At 43.9% G+C, this 19,389-nt stretch overlaps 1 protein-coding gene across 4 annotated transcripts in view; it reads left to right on the plus strand.

Moving 5' to 3' along the window:
- Positions 1-19,389, plus strand: part of ATP11C (ATPase phospholipid transporting 11C) — a 281,152-nt gene that overhangs the window by 184,944 nt on the left and 76,819 nt on the right. For all 4 annotated transcript variants that reach the window (XR_004539497.1, XR_004539499.1, XR_004539498.1 and 1 more), the window contains 3 exons: positions 10,594-10,739; positions 11,026-11,085; positions 17,083-17,210. Coding sequence is in view for 1 of the 4 variants with exons in the window: in XM_033944970.1 (XP_033800861.1) it covers positions 10,594-10,739; positions 11,026-11,085; positions 17,083-17,210 (334 nt within the window). In the remaining 3 variants the exon portion in view is untranslated. The remainder of the gene's footprint in view (positions 1-10,593; positions 10,740-11,025; positions 11,086-17,082; positions 17,211-19,389) is intronic.

The raw sequence follows: 19,389 nt of genomic DNA on the forward strand, positions 1-19,389 counted from the left end.
AACTTAAGTTCCATAAAACACTGGAGCCCTGTAAGTGTGTTTAGGAGTCACTCAACTTGTGGCAGTTCCTCATACAGATATTCCAGTTGGCTTGGTGATATTTGTCTCTACCAGGCATAGATTTGTTCCTCTGAAATGTAACAGAAGACCACTGGTCCAATTTCAAGGAGGATCCCCACTCGACATCTTCCATGGATACATAAAAGTGACCCAAATAAAGGGGCCCCCTAACTCTGAACCTAGTTGAGACCGTGCCCTAAAACTTTAGATATCATTATTAGAGATCCCTGAAAACTTTTCATCAATTTCTGAGATTGTCGAGTGGGGAGCTCTGGACCACTTGACTTGGAATGATCGTAATGCATTATTTCAGCCTGATGTTGAAGGCTATTGGTTGTCTCAACAGTTCAAAAGAGATTTATTTAAAGTTATCAAGTTCATTTGTAGGTGAATCAAGTTCATTTGGTTGACCCATCCCTATTTTTTTTTTTTGTCAGTTAAGTGGGTTGGGCTTGGATTAGAGAAGGAAAATTTACATAGCAATAATAATTTCAAATTGCTGTGTGTATGTAGCTTCCTGTGTGCCTGCTTTAATGTACTGTATATACTTGAATATAAGATGACCTGCATATAAATAGAGGTAACCTTTTTCCCCTCAAAAAGAAGGAAAAAAAAGTTGGCTTGAATATAAACCATGGGTTAATATTCAAGTGCCTGCCTGGCTCTGCAGCCAGTCCTCATCCTCCCTGCCTTGCCAGGCTTTGTACCCTGTCCCCTTACCTTCTGGCCCTGCCACACTTTTTCCCCTGTCCCTCCCTCCCTCCTGAGGCCTTGCAGGCCTGCATCGGGCTACTGTAAGACCCGGTGGTCCAGCGGTGGGACAGGAGGGATCCCTCCTACCTCCTTTGACAACTTTTACCTCACTCCTTCCTCCCCCACATACCTTTCAATTCCCTGGTTGTCTAGTGGTGGGCTGAGTCAGGAGAAATCCCTCCCACTTCCTGTCCTAGCAAACTTTTTTTCTCCCGCCTCCCCCGCATACCTTTCAATTACCTGGTGATCCAGCAGTAAACCGGCAGGAGTGATCTTCCTGTGCTCCTGCCCTGTACAGAGCCACTCTCTGAATGGCTACCATGAGAACTCATAGCAGGCATTCAGAGAGCGGCTCTACATGGATCGATTTTTCACTCCATCAAAAATTACAAAGACTAGAACACACTAGATGAAGTTACAGGGAAATACTTTTAAAACCAATAGGAGGAAATATGTTTTAACTCAGAGAATAGTTAAGTTCTGGAACACATTGCCAGAGGTTGTGGTAAGAGCGGATAGCGTAGCTGGTTTTAAGAAAGGTTCGGACAATTTCCTGGAGGAAAAGTCCATAGTCTGTTATTGAGAAACACATGGGGGAAGCCACTGCTTGCCCTAGATCGGTAGTATGGAATGTTGCTACTCCGTGGGTTTTGGGCAGGTACTAGTGACCTGGATTGGCCACCTTGAAAACGGGCTACAGGGCTTGATGGACCTTTGGTCTGATCCAGTAAGGCTATTCTTATGTTCTTATGTAAAAGGAAAATAAGGGCTGACATTCCATTTAAAAATGGCCTTGTCCCCAAACTCACTTCACAGTATCATTACTTCCTTGGTGTCCATATGATGTGCATTTGCCAAACTACTATATATTTAAATATTAACCAAGATTTGGGGGCTAAAAAATGGCCCAAAAATGAAGGTCTCAGTTTATTATTCGAGTCAGTGCCCACTCTCCCCATCCTAGACTTGTTATCCCAGGACAAGCAGGCAGGTATTCTCACTAATGGGTGACGTGATCCAACGGAGCCCCGATGCGGACGACTCACAAGCAGTCTTGCTTGAAGAAAACTGGAAGTTTCGAGTCGCTCGCACCGCGCATGCGCGAGTGCCTTCCCGCACAGACCAGGGCGCGTCTCCTCAGTTCTTACTTTTCCGTGGAGCCGAGAAGTCCGTTTTCGACTCTCTGCGCGAAGTTTTCTTCACTTGTGCCTTCTAAGTCCGCGGTTTTGGTTTTATTTGATCTTAATCGCTGATTTTCGTCATGTTTTATTGTTTTTTAAAAAAAATTTCTTCGTTCCGTTCAACCGAGCAGGCTACATGGCCGCAGCCCTGCGGCTTCGATCTTGCGGCGGAGCTTTTTCGGCCTATGTCCCGGCCTATCACCGGTTTTAAAAAGTGTGACAAGTGCCAGCGAACGATTTCGCTAACGGACCCTCATCGACGCTGTGTTCGGTGTTTCAGGCCTGAACATCTCCCGAAATCATGCTGGCCTTGCTCCACACTCACCGCACGTGCTTTCAAGCGCCGTTGCGCTTTGTGGGATTCGCTGTTCATGGAGTCCTCGACGGAGCGGATCCATCCTTGCCGGCCTCGTTCCATACCATGCTACAGAAGCAATTCATCGAGCCTCTTTACCACGATAGGGCCTCAGCTTCTTTCCCAAATCCAGCCTGGGCACATGGAGGCCTCCTGCGAGGTCGAGCCCCCTCCAGTGCCTCAGCGGGGAACACACTCTCAACAGGGAGCAGAGTCTCTGCGAGTGTCTGGTCTGGCAACAATGCATGCATCGCAAGGAGCAGAGTCTTTGCCCATGCCTCCGTTGGAGCCGATTCACTCGATGCAAGGAGCAGAGTCTTTGCGAGTGCCTCCGTTGGAGTCGATTCACTCGATGCAAGGAGCAGAGATTTTGCGAGTGCCTCTTTTGGAGCCGATTCACTCGATGCAAGGAGCAGAGTCTTTGCGAGTGCCTCCGTTGGAGTCAATTCACTCGATACAAGGAGCAGAGTCTTTGCGAGTGCCTCCGTTGGAGTCGATTCACTCGATGCAAAGAGCAGAGTCTTTGCGAGTGCCTCCGTTGGAACTGATCACCCCGACGGGGTTCGAGCCTTTACGGCAACCACCCCTGCTTCAATCAACCGCTTCCAGCCCCATCCACTACCTGGGGGCCTCAGCGAAGACCTACTCGCCTCGCCCATCGAGGCCGACCTCTCGACACAGTCCACATCACCGATCGAGGCACTCCTCGAGTAACTCGTCCAGGCAAGCCTCGCCTCATCCGAAGCAAGCATACCTGGAGTATTCACCGCCGACCATTACTCCTCCACCAGTGCCGGAGCTCGAGGACACAATGGGATCTCTCTCACCGTCTCGATCCCTGTCCCCAATGGATCCGGAGGCCTCGACCTCTTCGAGTCCGTCTCGAAGCCCTGCGACGGCCGACCAACTGTCCTTCTCCTCGTTCCTTCAACAGATGGCTGATGACATGGACATCCCCCTGGATACTGGGTCCAAATTCTATGCGCCTCCCTCAACCACCGGCGGAGTCCCTAAAGCTTCCCTTACACAAGCTACTGGACCAGACCTTTGCACGGTGCCTCGAGACACCTTATTCGATCCCCACGGTGCCGGGTAAGTTGGACACCAGATACCGCACTGTTCATCGTAAGGGGTTCGACTGCTCTCAGCTCTCCCACCAATCCCTGCTAGTGGAGTCCTCACTGAAGCGGTCCCATCCCTCCCATGTCTACGCCTTCGTCCCACCTGGTAGAGAGGGAAAGACCATGGACCGGTTCGGCAGGAGAGTTTACCAGAACTCCATGATGGCCTCGAGAGTCCTAATCTAATCTAATCTAAACCTTAAATTTATATACCGCATCATCTCCATGAGTATGGAGCTCGACACGGTTTACAAGAACTTAAAATAGTAGGTAGAGAAGAAGAAAAAGGATTACATGAACTTATGTGAAGAAGGGGGGAGAAAAAAAGGGGGGGAAGGATAGAGTTACAATTTGTTGAAAAGCCAGGTTTTCAGTTGTTTGCGGAATAACTGAAGGGAGCTCAGGTTCCGCAACGGGGAGGTGAGGTCGTTCCAAAGACCTGTGATTTTGAAGAGAAGGGATTTTCCCAGTTTGCCTGCAAAGTGGATGCCGCGTAGGGAGGGGAAGGCTAGTTTATACCTTTGGGCAGTTCTGGAGGAGTCTGGACTGGAGGAGTTGAAAGACAGTGGGAGAAGAGGAGGGAGGATGCCATGAATGATCTTAAAAGCCAGGCAAGAACATTTGAAATGGATTCTGGAGATTATTGGGAGCCAGTGAAGTTTGGCAAGGAGTGGGGAAGCATGGTCAGATTTGCGTTTTGAGAAGATCAGTTTGGCTGCAGTATTCTGGATTAGCTGGAGTCTTAGAAGACTTTTTTTGATAGATTTAAGTAGATGGCGTTGCAGTAATCTAGTTTGGAGAGGATGATGGATTGGACAAGGATGGCAAAGTGTTGTTGGCTGAAGTAGGATCTAGCTTTCCTCAGCATGTGGAGGCTGAAAAAGCATGATTTTGCCAAGGAGTTGAGGTGGTCATTGAGGGAGAGAGAGGAATCGATAATGATACCAAGGACCTTGCATGAGAATTCGAGCTGAAGTGTATCGCCTGTGGGTAGTATGAAAAGGGTAGGCAGGTATTCGAATTTTGGGCCGAGCCAGAGTAGTTTTGTTTTTGATTCGTTTAGTTTCATCTGTACCGAGAGGGACCAGGCACAGAGTCTCATTATGCAAACTGTAATGTTTTCGTGGAGGTTGGTGAGGTTCTGGTCAGTCTCAAGGAGGACAAGGATGTCATCTGCTTAAGTGTAGATTGTTTCCAGGGGGGATAGTTGAAACAACATATTTGGAGTTCCTTTTGTCCGTACTCCAGAAGTTCACGCCCTACATGGATCCTAGGGCACAATTCGAGTACCAGGAGGCGCTAGCTTCGTTATCCCAGCTCCGGGTGCAGCTTATGCAGTCCTCCTACGATGCCTTCGAGCTCGCGGCTCGGGCCACAGCATGTTCGGTGGCTATGCGCCGGCTGGCATGGCTGAGGTCTATTGACATGGACCCCAACCTCCAGGACAGGCTTGCCAATGTTCCATGCGCTGGCATCGACCTCTTTGATGAGTCCATCGAGGCGGTAACCAAGAAGCTCTCGGACCATGAGAAGTCATTCCAGTCCATCCTGCGTCCGAAGCCCTGGCCTGCTCCTCCTCGTCAATCACGCCCGCCGCTGATCTACCAGCGGCATTACCCCCCCCCTCCCGAAACAGGCTCCCCCCATCCGGCAGCCTGTGAAGAGGCAGCACCCGCAGAAACATCAGCAAAAGCCTCAACCATCTGCTGTTCCTAAGGCTCCTCAGCCCTTTTGACTGTCTCAAAGAGAGCATAACCTCTGTCATTCTACCTTTTTCAGCAACTCCACCTATCGGAGGTCGCCTCCACCATTTTTTCCATCGATGGACGACTATCACCACCGACCTCTGGGTCCTTTCCATCGTCAAGGAGGGATACTCCCTTCAATTCCACCAGGTTCCTCTGGAACATCCTCCAAGAGAGTATCCTTTCAACTTGATGCAGACCACCCTTTCTTCAGGAAGCCCAGGCCTTGCTGCAGCTCGGAGCTGTCGAACCGGTCCCTCGGGACCAACAGAACAAGGGGTTTTACTCACGGTACTTCCTTGTTCCGAAGAAAACTGGCAATCTGCGACCCATTTTGAACCTCAGGGTGCTCAACAAGTTTCTGGTCAAAGAAAAGTTTTGCATGTTGACCTTGGCATCCCTGTATCCCCTCATCGAGCAGAACGACTGGTTATGCTCTCTGAATCTGAAGGAGGCCTACACTCACATCCCCATTCATCCGGCCTCACGCCAATTCCTCAGATTCCAGGTGGGACATCTTCATCTTCAATACCGAGTGCTTCCCTTCGGCCTGGCCTCATCCCCCAGAGTCTTCACCAAGTGCCTGGTAGTGGTAGCCGCAGCACTCAGGAATCACGGCCTCCAAGTGTTTCCTTACCTGGACGACTGGTTCATCAAGGATTCCACGTCTCAGGGAGTTGACCTCGCAACTCAGAAGACAATTTGGTTATTACAACATCTGGGATTCGAGATAAACTTCCCAAAAACCCACTTACAGCCCTCCCAGACTCTCCCCTTCATCGGGGCGATCCTGGATACTACCCAACTCCGAGCGTTCCACCCTCCCCCACGCATGGAGGCTCTTCTTCACCTCTGCCATTCAGTGTCCTCTCACCCTTCCACCTCGGCGAGACAGATGATGGTCTTGCTAGGCCACATGGCCTCTACAGTACATGTAACTCCGTTTGCCAGACTTCACCTCAGGACGCCCCAGTGGACCTTGGCGTCTCAGTGGTCCCAGACATCCGACCCTCTGACTCAACACATCCAGGTCACTCCTGCTCTGCAACAGTCTCTTTGCTAGTGGATGCTATCCTCCAATCTCTTCAGAGGCTGCTTGTTCCAAACCCCCCACCATCAGAAAGTCCTCACGACCGACTTGTCGATTTATGCTTGGGGGGCTCATCTGGACGGCCTCATCACCCAGGGTCAATGGACCAGCATGGACCGCCAGTGCCACATCAATCTCCTAGAACTCAGGGCGATCTTCAACGCTCTCCAGACCTTTCAACATCTCCTTTGCGATCAGATTGTCCTCATTCGCACAGACAACCAGGTCGCCATGTACTATGTGAACAAGCAGGGAGGCACGGGATCGGCCTCCCTCTGCCAGGAAGCTCTGAAAGTGTGGGATTGGGCGACTCACAACAACACCTTCCTCAGAGTGGTCTACATTCAGGGGGTGGACAATGCCTTAGCAGACAGCTTGAGCCGTCTTCTACAACCTCACGAGTGGACCCTCAACTCCACACCCCTTCATCATATCTTCTCCCGTAGATAGACCTCTTTGCAGCCCCCCTACAACTTCAAACTGCCTCACTTCTGCTCCAGGATCTACACCCCTCAGCGCCTCGAGTCAGATGCATTCCTCCTGGACTGGACGAATCGCTTTCTATATGCGTTTCCTCCATTTTCTCTCATTCAAAAGACTCTGGTCAAGCTGAAGTCAGACAGTGCCACCATGATCCTGATTGCTTCACGGTGGCCCAGACAACCTTGGTACTCCCTTCTACTTCAACTCAGCAGCAGGGAGCCATATCCTCTACCAGTTTTTCCATCTCTGCTTACACAGCATCAGAGATCTCTACTTCACCCCAACCTGCAGTCTCTACACCTGACAGCTTGGTTCCTCTCAACGTAACCCCTCTACAGTTTTCCCAACCTGTGAGGGATGTCTTGGAAGCTTCAAGGAAGCCTGCTACCAGACAATGCTACCACCAAAAATGGAATAGATTCTCTGTTTGGTGTGTTTCTCAGCTCCAGGAGCCTCAACATTCCTCCTTGCCTTCAGTTTTGGACTACCTTTTGCACCTGTCTCAGTCTGGCCTCAAATCTTCCTCCATACAAGTCCACCTCAGTGCAATTGCTGCTTTCCATCAGCCTCTTCAAGGGAAACCTCTCTCCGCTCATCCTGTGGTTTCCAGATTCATGAAAGGACTTTTCCATGTCAATCCTTCCCTCAAACCGCCTCCAGTGGTTTGGGACCTCAATGTTGTTCTCTCACAGCTTATGAAACCTCCATTTGAACCTCTTCACAAGGCTCACCTGAAGTATCTCACTTGGAAAGTGGTGTTTCTCATTGGCCTCACTTCTGCTCGACGAGTCAGTGAGCTCCAAGCCTTGGTCGCGGACCCACCTTTTACAGTCTTCCATCATGACAAGGTGATTCTCCGCACCCATCCGAAATTTCTCTCGAAAGTTGCCTCGGAATTTCATCTTAACCAATCCATCGTTCTGCCAGTGTTCTTTCCGAAGCCACACACTCACTCTGGAGAATCTGCTCTTCATACTCTGGACTGTAAGCATGCTTTGGCTTTCTACCTAGAACGCACCAAACCTCACAGAACTGCTCCTCAACTTTTCATCTCCTTCGATCCGAACAAGTTGGGACACCCCGTTTCCAAGCACACCATCTCCAACTGGATGGCGGCTTGCATCTCATTCTGCTATGCCCAGGCTGGATTGCCCCTTGACCAAAAAATCACATCCCATAAGGTCAGAGCTATGGTAGCTTCTGTAGCTTTCCTCAGATCGACACTGATTGAGGAGATTTGTAAAGCTGCCACTTGGTCCTCGGTTCATACCTTCACTTCTCACTATTGCCTGGATAATTTCTCCAGACGGGATGGACAGTTTGGCCAAACAGTATTACAAAATTTATTCTCCTAAGTTGCCAACTCTCCCACCATCCCACTATGGTTAGCTTGGAGGTCACCCATTAGTGAGAATACCTGTCTGCTTGTCCTGGGATAAAGCAATGTTACTTACCGTAACAGTTGTTATCCAGGGACAGCAGGCAACTATTCTCACGTCCCACCCACCTCCCCTGGGTTGGCTTCTCTGCTAGCTCTCTGAACTGAGGAGACGCACCCTGGTCTGGGCGGGAAGGCACTCGCGCATGCGTGGTGCGGGCGACTCAAAACTTCGAGTTTTCTTCGAGCAAGACTGCTTGTGAGGCGTCCGCAACGGGGCTCCTTTGGATCATGTCACCCATTAGTGAGAATAGCTGCCTGCTGTCCCTGGATAACAACTGTTACGGTAAGTAACATTGCTTTGTTGGCCTACCCTTGGTCTGCCATAAGCCCTGGTGGCCAGCGGTGAGCCGGGACATTAGGGATCTCTTTTGCCTCCTGTCCTGGCCGAATCTGAAAAATCACACCTCCCTCCCGCCTCCCAGACTTCTAGAAAACTTACCTAGTGGTCCAGCACTGAACTTGCAGCAGCCATTTTAGTTATTGACTCTGCACGGAATAGGTGCATAGGTAGATCGCTCCTGCCCTGGTTTACCACTGGACCACCTTGGCTAACGGCAGACCCAAGGAAGGTCTGCAAGGCATCAAGGGAGGGAGGAGAGACAGTGTGTAGAGCCATGGAGGGAGGCAGGCTGGATGCAGAACCTGGTAGGGAGGGAGGAAGGTTGGGTACAGAGCCTGGCTGGGTGAGGTACTTGAATATAAACCATCTGTTTATATGTGTTGAACTCTCCTCCCCCCCTCCCCTTTATAGGAGAAAAAAGTTACCTCAGTTTATATTCAAGTGTATATATATAGTAATTACACTTGAATAAATAGAAATGCTTTGTTCTACTGAAGAAAGCGTGGAGGGGCATAATCAAAAGAGACGTCTAAGTCCGATTTGGACATAGGGTGCTAGTCGCCCAAAGTCGGCAGGGCATAAATGTCCATTCTCGGAAAATACATCTAAAGTATAAGTTTATTCAAAATCGTCCATCTGTAAGTCCTAGGCATATGATCGTCCAGACCACCACTATGTCTATCTTTATACCATATTCTCGACCAAAAATATATCCAAGTCAGAAACATCCAAAACAGACCTTTTGGATGTGGGAGGGGCCAGGAAAGTGATGGACTGGCTACCCAGACATAACAAGAGAGCAGTGGGGTACCTTACAGGGCACTGCTGTGAACTTTACAAAAAGGGTGTATATCTCACCATAACTCCCTTATAACTTACAGTAAGCCCCCCAAAACCTACTAGACCCACCTTTCTACAACCCCAATAGCTTTTATGGCTGCAAGTAGCACTTATATGGCAGTACAGTAAGATTTTGGGGTTTTTTGGTGGCCTCACATTTTGCACCATTAATGTATGGGCCTGGGTCCTCTTCTCTGTGATCCAGTAGCTCACCTCCAACTACTTAAGTCACCTTTGTGCAGTTCTACTAGGCTTTCCTATGCCAGGTGCTAATGTTCCGGAGGCAAATATGTACATTTTTATTATGGTTTTTACGGCAGTGTGTGGGGGGGGGTCTATACTTTGTTCCTGCAGTCGTTATCTGGTCACTTTGGATATCTTTTGGGCACTTAGACCTGTGTTTAGATCCCCTAAGTCACAATATGTAAGTTCCGTCTAAGCGGTTTCATCAAACTTTCGATTATCCCTGCAGTATGACTAAGTCTAGGTCAGTCCACATCCTGCTCACACCACTCCTCCAAAAACGCCCCTTTCTTCTCTGGGTGTACAGCGATATTGAGGCCTAAAATATCCCTGGATATTCTAAAAAGCCATTTTGATTATTGGCACTTGGACGGGTTTTTAGATGTACAGTATTTCTGTTTCGATTATGAGCCCCCTAGCTGTCAAAAGCTAATCAGAAATATGATCTAGTCTCTTGAAAAGTTGTTTACCTTTTTTAACATTTCCTGTATTCCATGGGAAATGTGTGCTATTAAAGAAGATCCTGAATTATATGCACAAGACCAGTTAACTAAGATTTTGCATATTAACTGTACATTTTAGAAGAGTTTACTTTTTATAAGCTTAATTATATAATTTATTTTTCCTTTTTAGATGATTGTGATTTAATGACATGATTCGAGATTTGAAGTTCTTGTGGAGAGGCTTCATGGTTAGGTTAATTCTGCTATTAAAGTTCAGCTATTTGGGAGGTCAGGGAAATTTCACTGGCGAAACTGTATACTGTTTGATAAATAATCTCAAGGATCAGACATGGTTTAAGAGGTGTCACATAAATGTGATATTATGGATTAAAGAAGGCTTTTAATTGATGCTACAGAAATCAGTTACTTCAAACAGACTTGTTTTAAGCCTGAACCACCATATTAGTAAGTAGCCTACACATTTGTTTTGTTATGCAGGTATAAAGGGCAAAGAGGGTCGCCAAGCAGCAAGAAATAGCGATTATGCTGTTCCAAAGTTCAAGCACTTACGGAAATTACTTCTTGTACATGGACATTTATACTATGTGAGAATAGCACACCTCGTACAGTATTTTTTCTACAAGGTATGTGAGGCTGTAATTGAATGCAGTTTATCATTGAGAATAACTTTCTTTGTTACTTGTCTAAATAGTGATGAAGTGAAATGCAATGGTCATAAAACAACTCTATCGGTGGTTTTACAAGTTTTAAGCTGTTTTCAGTTTTACTTGGAAGAATCTTCCAGCCATTGACATCAGGGCCTTATCACATAAGACACTAGAACTTAAAAGGTGAACTGATGAAGATAAAACTGAGATGTAAGGGTTTTATTTTTTTTTTTCTTTAGTAATTTTTCTTTTCACTTTCCAGAACCTGTGCTTCATTTTACCCCAATTTCTCTACCAGTTCTTTTGTGGGTTTTCTCAACAGGTGAGTTATATTGCTGCTTAATGTCTCAACTGGTGAAAGCTTGTTTCATTCTTTGCTACAGGTTAAGAACATAAGAATTGCCATAATGGGACTCAGCTCAGTATACTGTTTTCTAACATCCGAAGTACTAAAACAGATTTTATTCTGCTTATTCTAGGAATATGCAGTGGATTTTCCCAAGCCATCTCAATATTTGGACTTCTCTTTTAAATTCATCTAAGCTAACTGATTTCACCACTTTCGCCAGCAACAAATTCCAGAGTTTAATTACACGTTGTATGAAGAAATATTTTCACCAGTTTGTTTTTAAATCTACTTCTTTTTAGCTTCATGGCATGCCCCCTAATTTTAGTATTTTTGGAAAGAGTAAGCAAGTGATTTACATCTAACCTTTCCACTCCACTTAGTATTTTATAGATCTCTATCATATCACCCCTAAGCCGTCTCTTCTTCAAGCTGAAGAGACCTAGCCGCTGTAGTCTTTCCTCATAGGGAATTCGTCTCATCCTTTTTATCATTTTTGTCACCCTTCTCTGTACCTTTTCTAATTCCGCTATATCTTTTTTGAGTTATGGCGACCAGCATTGCACACAGTATTCGAGGTGCGGCCGTACTGTAGAGCGATACAAAGGCATGAAAACATTTTCATCTTTGTTTTCCATTCCTTTCCTGATAATTCCTAACATTCTATTTGCTTTCTCAGCTGCCGCTGCATATTGAGCTGAGGGTTTCAACATCTCCTCAGTGATGACACCTAGATCCTTTTCCTGGGCAGTGACTTCTAACATGGAACCCTGCATCATGTAGCTATAGATCAGGTTCCTCTTTACCACATGCATCACTTTGCACTTACATTAAATGTCATCTGCCATTTTGATGCCCGGTCTCCCAAGATCCTCTTGCAATTTTGCACAATCCTCTTGCAGTTTAACAACTTTGTGTCATCATCAAAATTATTTATCTCACTAGTTATTTCCATATCTAGATCTAAGGGCTGTTAAAGTGTAAAATGTCTGTATAATATGTTGCACTTCATTTTGGTTTTAAAATGAATAAAGATATTAAAAAAAAAAAAAAAAATCAGCGGTCCCAGAACAAACCCCTGTGGAACTCCACTATTTACCCTTCTATTCACTTAATATGCTGCTATTTCACTGTACAGTCAAATTCAGCAGTTTACAACAATAAAAAGACAATTACAAGAAAAGAACTCTTATCAATTTGGACAGATAAAAGCCCCGCCCATAAGCCAACCCAAAGGGTACCCATATAAGAACACAATAAAAAAAATGAACCTTATGTTTTCTGTATCTGCAGTACTCTGAAATTATTTTTCCTGTAATAAAATCCTCTAAACCTGCTGAAGAAGCAGGCCCAGGCTAAAGCGTCTTATTACTGGTTACATTATATATGTTACCCAAATACAACTACATAGCACCTGAATATATGTTCAGCATTAGTAGTATTTTTACGTGTAACAATTTTTTTATTGAGCACATCAGAAATAGAGAAAAAAGACAATGAATACAACAGAGAACACAAGGGTGCACCAAAAACCATACATCAGATATACCCCAATCTCTACAGCATTAGTATTTTTAAAAGACTGAGGAGAGGTTTTAGAGAAAATGTGATCCAGTGAATCAAGTATTTTTCCAGAAGCAGACAGTTATACAATGTCCTGCTAAATGTATAAAGTTCATATCAAAGCAAAGCTTCCCAAATAGTACAGGGTCTGCACTGGGATACCCTATAATATGAGATAAGAATCTGAGTGTGCTCATATTTTGGGGGTTTGCAAAAATGTCTTTATCTTCCATCTCTTGTAGGGGTATGTTATAAAGGTATTCACATATCTAAATGATTATAAATAAAGCTTAAGAAGCATTAGTGCATGCGGTGTTCAAAGTCAATGGATCATGAAATAACACTCAAAAGAAATAGACTTGGGAGTAATATCAGAACATATCAGCCTCCCTGTGGAACTGGGTAAAAATAAAATGATAACAATTTAAAAAAGCATAGAGAAACACAAAAAGATCCTCTTAGCTGAAAGGAAGTGGTCTAGTTGATCTTTGCTTTCCTTCACTTTTGTGTGGCTAAGGATCCTCTCTGCTTTCTTTACATTTTATTTTGTGTCTATGACCTCTTTTAACTGTCAGAGGCTACAGTACTGTGAAGTAATTTCAGCATGACATGAGTGCTAAGGTCCTTAACTGCCATCATTTTTTTTTCCTAATGTAGAATCTGACTTGTTAAATTAAAATGAATTTCCTTGTGTTGAATTTGCCTCCTTACTGTTTTAACTGTGTTTGAGGTTATATAGCCTAATCACTGGAGGAATAAAATTATATTCTGTGATGAAAGTCTATAGCGATTTCATTAGTCACAGCTCTTATACAAAAATACTAAATAATATATAAATTTAAATTTAAATGTGAAGTGCTCAGACCTTATAACCAGTGTTTTAAGTGTTATCACCAAAACGAGGTTAACAAAGGGACCATCATTGCCTTCACTGTCCCTCGAGCACCTGAAAAATATTACCCAAAATCTCAGCGTGAGTAAATTGTATTAAATGGTGTACTTATCTCTGGCAGATGGTAATCGGTGATGTTAATCCTCGTTCAAACAAACATAAACAAAGTGATGTGCTTTTAAAAGGTTTTGTTCTCTATGTGTGCCTTTTACTTCATAGTCCCTGTCCCCCCGACCTAGGTTTCGTATCTTCGTCAGGGAGGGACATTGATGCTAGAGAAAATAAATTAAAACAATAAACAACTTTATTAACTCAACTAACGTTAATAGATCTGAAATAGAATCATAAAGATTACTAGTAATCTCACAATAAAGAATATTATGTAAGTATTACGAAAATAGTATCAATAAATCTACATACCAAATGTTGGCTCACTGATACTAGACCAGACCGCAAAGGTGGGCAAACTAAACACCAGAGACCAACGCTCTAGTTTTATAAGCTAAAGAACCGGAACTTGTAAAATTGGACCTTGCCGGAAATGAGATCAACCAGAAAATGACGAGACACTCTCCGTTACGTTATAGTAATAGCCAGTCAATCTCTGAATTTAATCCATCAGGGGTAAGTGTGTGCCAATTGTAGATGAACCGCTGTTCCTTTTGAATAAGTAATTTAGAAAGATCACCTTGAAAATGTTCAATGTGTAATAACACCGTATATTGAAGATCCTCAAGTGTGTGTGCTTCGCTCAGCCAATGGGGAACTAGAGGGGCGGTGATACGTTTTGTACGAATGCTGCTCAAATGCTCAATAATACGAGTCTTAATTTTACGGGTGGTCTGCCCTATATATATTTTTAAACAAGGGCACTGAATGTAATAAACGACTCCTTTGGAGTCACATGAAGTATCTGTGTTTAATATGAACCTACGACCACCTGAAAAAGGAATTGTTAATTGAGCAACATTCATAACGTGCTTACATACCTTACATTTACCACACGATTTGTGAGATTTCTTCTGTGTAGTAGAAATGTCAAAATTCTTATGTTTTAATTTTTCACCCAAATTAGGTCCTCTTGAAAATGCGAATTTAGGTTTTTGAGTAAGCGAAGGATGACTTTGGAGTATTGACCAATGCTTTAAAACAATATGCTTAATCGCATTACTACTGCCAGTGTAAGGCATCACACATACCGTGTCTGACTTGGATCTTTCTCTATTAGTTGGTAACATCAGCCAAGGATGGTGGCAATTTTTTGCCCTCTTCCATGCTCTTCTTATTATTTTCCCAGGGTACCCACGTTGCTTAAATTTCTCATATAGCACTGTCGCTTGTTTGTTGAAATCATCTTCATTTGAGCAAATCCTTCTTAAGCGTAAGAATTGGCCCACGGGTATGCCATTTCTTAAAGCTCTTGGGTGGAAACTTCCATATTGTAACAAAGAATTTCTATCTGACGGTTTTTTGTATAGGGAGGTAAGAATTTGACCATCTTGTTTATAAACCATGATATCCAAAAAAGATATCTGATGTTGATTATATTGGTATGTAAATGTAATATTCGGATCTTTGTGATTAATATCTTCTAAAAAACTTTTCAATTCATCAGTATTACCTCCCCATACAAAAAACACGTCATCTACAAATCTTTTCCAACAGGAAACATACTTAAAAAATGGAGATTTGTAAACAAATGTTTCCTCAAACTGTGTCATATATAAACAGGCTAACGTGGGGGCCACTGTAGCTCCCATGGCAACTCCTGTTGTTTGATGGTATATCAGATTTTCAAACTTGAAGTAATTATTACCTATAACAGTGGTTGCCAGATTCTTCAACATAGTTCTTTTCCCATCTGTTATGTCTAATTTGAGTAAAAAGGATTCTACTAATGTAACAGCCGCCTGTTGTGGTATATTAGTATACAAAGCCACAACATCGGCTGTTACTAGAAAAAAATGCTCGTTTGATATTTGCTGAGCAATTTGATTTATAATTTGTAAAAAGTGGGAAGAATCCTTGAGGAGCAAATGATTTCAAAAAACTATCAAGATATTGAGACAATGGCTCGAGTACTGAGCCAATGCCTACTACAATAGGCCGACCCGGAGGCTTGATTAGAGTTTTATGGATTTTCGGTATGAAATAGATAGTGGGTACCCTGGGGAAATCACTTGTGAGGAACTTAAATTCTTTGGATGTAATAATTTGCTCGTCCTTAGCAGAGTGTAGGGTCTCATCAATTTTCTGTTTGATCTCATTGGTTGGGTCAACTGATATCAGACTGTAATAAGTGGTATCATTAAGCTGTCGCATTGCTTCATTATGATAATCTGAATAATCTTGGATAACAATGCCGCCTCCCTTGTCAGCTCTCGATATAATTATAGAGGAATCCCTCTGTAGATATTGAATTATCTTCCACTGTTCAGTTGACAAGTTTGAACGTGTACGTGTGCTATAATTTGATTCGAGAGCTTGTATATCCCTAAGTACTAAATGTTCAAAGGTAGAAACAAGTGGGTCTTGAGGGCCTGGTGGCAGCCATGTTGATTTGCACTTCAGACCTTCAGGCAAGGAAGAATCGGTCATGGTATTCTCTTTATCTTGAAAGAATACTTTCAATTTTAATGATCTGATTTTTCCGGCAAGGTCCAATTTTACAAGTTCCGGTTCTTTAGCTTATAAAACTAGAGCGTTGGTCTCTGGTGTTTAGTTTGCCCACCTTTGCGGTCTGGTCTAGTCTCAGTGAGCCAACATTTGGTATGTAGATTTATTGATACTATTTTCGTAATACTTACATAATATTCTTTATTGTGAGATTACTAGTAATCTTTATGATTCTATTTCAGATCTATTAACGTTAGTTGAGTTAATAAAGTTGTTTATTGTTTTAATTTATTTTCTCTAGCATCAATGTCCCTCCCTGACGAAGATACGAAACCTAGGTCGGGGGGACAGGGACTATGAAGTAAAAGGCACACATAGAGAACAAAACCTTTTAAAAGCACATCACTTTGTTTATGTTTGTTTGAACGAGGATTAACATCACCGATTACCATCTGCCAGAGATAAGTACACCATTTAATACAATTTACTCACGCTGAGATTTTGGGTAATATTTTTCAGGTGGTCGAGGGACAGTGAAGGCAATGATGGTCCCTTTGTTAACCTCGTTTTGGTGATAACACTTAAAACACTGGTTATAAGGTCTGAGCACTTCACATTTAAATTTATATATTATTTAGTATTTTTGTATAAGAGCTGTGACTAATGAGGTTATATAGCTCCATCACTGAATAGTTATGTAGAAAATAAACTGTTAAGGGCATTACGGTATCAGAGTGCGTCTACATTTTCCATTGCACTCATAATTACTGCATATCCAATAAACTGAATTGCTGTGTATAGCCTAATAGTCTGGTACAAGAGAAAGATATATTCAAACACCTTGAAAATGAAAATTTCTCACTGATTCTCACTTTTTTTTCTCTCTCTTCATGCTACTTAAGCCACTTTACGATGCTGCTTACCTTACGATGTACAACATCTGCTTCACATCACTGCCTATCCTCGCCTACAGTTTACTGGAACAGCACATCACCATTAAAACATTGACTTCTGATCCTAAGCTCTACATGTAAGTAATGAGACATGGAATGTTGCTACTGTTTGGGTTTTTGCCAGGTACTAGTAACCTGGATTGGCCACCATGAAGATGGGCTACTAGGCTAGTTGGATCATCGGTCTGCCCCAGTAAGACTATTCTTCGGTGTCAGGTCAAAAGCGCGCCGGGACAAAGGCGCGCGCAGACAATTGAGCGCAGTGCAGAGGCGCACGCCGCAGAAAATTACAGTTTTTAAGGGTCCGACGGGGGGCGTGGGGGGGGAACCTCCCCCCCTTTACTTAATAGAGATCGTGCCATGTTGTGGGGGGTTGTAACCCCCCACATTTTACTGAAAACTTCACTTTTTCCCTGTTTTTAGGGAAAAAGTTAAGTTTACAGTAAAATGTGGAGGGTTACAACCCCCCAAACCCCCCACAACGCCGGCACGATCTCTAATCAGTAAACTGGGGGGACTCCCCAACAAAACCCCCCGTCGGAGCCCCTAAAAACTGTAATTTTCTTTGGCGCACGCCTCCGTCTTGCGCTCAGTTGTCGGCGCGCGCCTTTGTCTTTCGCGGGGTTGTCTATGAATCCTATTCTTCTGTTCAGTTTAAAAAGAAAAAAAAAAGAGTTCTCCGAGGACATGTAGGATTGCAATCCCTCACAAGTGGGGTGACATCATAGGCCACAGTCTATAAAAAGAAGAGGCTTTAACTTCTGCATGTGTGCGATACTTACACACTTGTGGTCACATGTGGCCTCCTCAGACTTTGTACTGCCACATAGAGCATGATACAGGGACAAAGTTTGTCTCTTCCCCTGCCCCATCACCGCAAACTGTCTGATCCCATCCATACAAGCATCAAATATGTATGATTTTATGTTGAAATCATTTTATTACAGTATAAAAAAATTCTGTACAACAGTCATTTTATAAAACAAAAATAATATAAAATAAGGATCAACAAAACCCCTATCTACCTCCCCTCTCACAAATATCCCCTCCACTATCAAGAAAACTGAACAAGCCAAATTACTATAGAATGCTACATAGAAAAATCATGCTAACAGAATATCTCTGTGTCTCACACACCCCCCCCAAATCCATAATAGCTGACCAAAAATGATAAACATACCATAGGATGGGAGGGTGGATGGGTGGGTTTTATGACATTAGGATGAGTAGTTACAAAAATATTTGGAAAGGGAGGGAGGGGAGGTAATTTATGGTATAAGATGATTGTAAAGTTTCAAGTGAAGAATGTATAGTATGACTTGATTTATTGTACACTTGTTTGTATAATGTAAAAAGGAATAAAGATATTAAAAAAAAAAAAAAAATGATAAACATACAATAAATTAAACCAGAATCACAAGAAGCCACACCTTGCTGTAGTAAACACCAAAGAAATAGATCTATGTACTCCTGTATTGTGCAAAACAAAATCACACGTAGCAGGAATAGTGTAAGGGAAGTGCAACTAGGTCAACGGCCCCTGGCCAGAGAGAGCCCTAAACCTGCTGGAAGCCGAAGAAGGCGCAGCCTGGTAATGAGTTTTATCCCAGGACAAGCAGGCAGCATATTCTTAATGCATGGGTGACGTCACCGACGGAGCCCCGGTACGGACATTTTTCACTAGAAAGTTCTAGTTGGCCGCACCGCGCATGCGCGAGTGCCTTCCCGCCCGACGGAGGAGTGCATGGTCCCCAGTTTCTTCGTTTCCGCGGAGCGAAGAAGACGCATGTGGTTTCAACGGCCGTTGAAAACTTCCTTTTTGCCTTCCCGCTCGCGTTATTTTCTTGTTTTTTCTCCTTTTCCCTTCGGGTTTCTTTTTCCGTTCTAAATAATAAAAAAAAACAAAAAACAAAACTTTTGTTTTTTCTTTATTTTTCAGGCTGGCCCCGGCGGGGCCTGTTGCCATCATACAAGCCTCCGGCTTTGATTTTGCGGAGGCCGTGTTTCCCTTCATGCCCCCTCAACCGGGCTTTAAGAAGTGCCAGCGGTGTGCACGCCCGATCTCTCTCACTGACCCACACAATTGGTGCCTACAGTGTTTGGGTCCAGAGCATCGGGCTGACACCTGCACCCGCTGTGCCACTCTTAAGAAATGCACCTTTAAAAATCGGCAGATCCAGCAGAACATCCTTTTCGGTACTGGATCTGCTATTGAAACAGCCGCGACGTCAACGGTACCGCAAAAGACGGCACCGA

The sequence above is a fragment of the Geotrypetes seraphini genome, chromosome 5 (genome assembly GCF_902459505.1).
Source record: "Geotrypetes seraphini chromosome 5, aGeoSer1.1, whole genome shotgun sequence".
Taxonomy (NCBI): domain Eukaryota; kingdom Metazoa; phylum Chordata; class Amphibia; order Gymnophiona; family Dermophiidae; genus Geotrypetes; species Geotrypetes seraphini.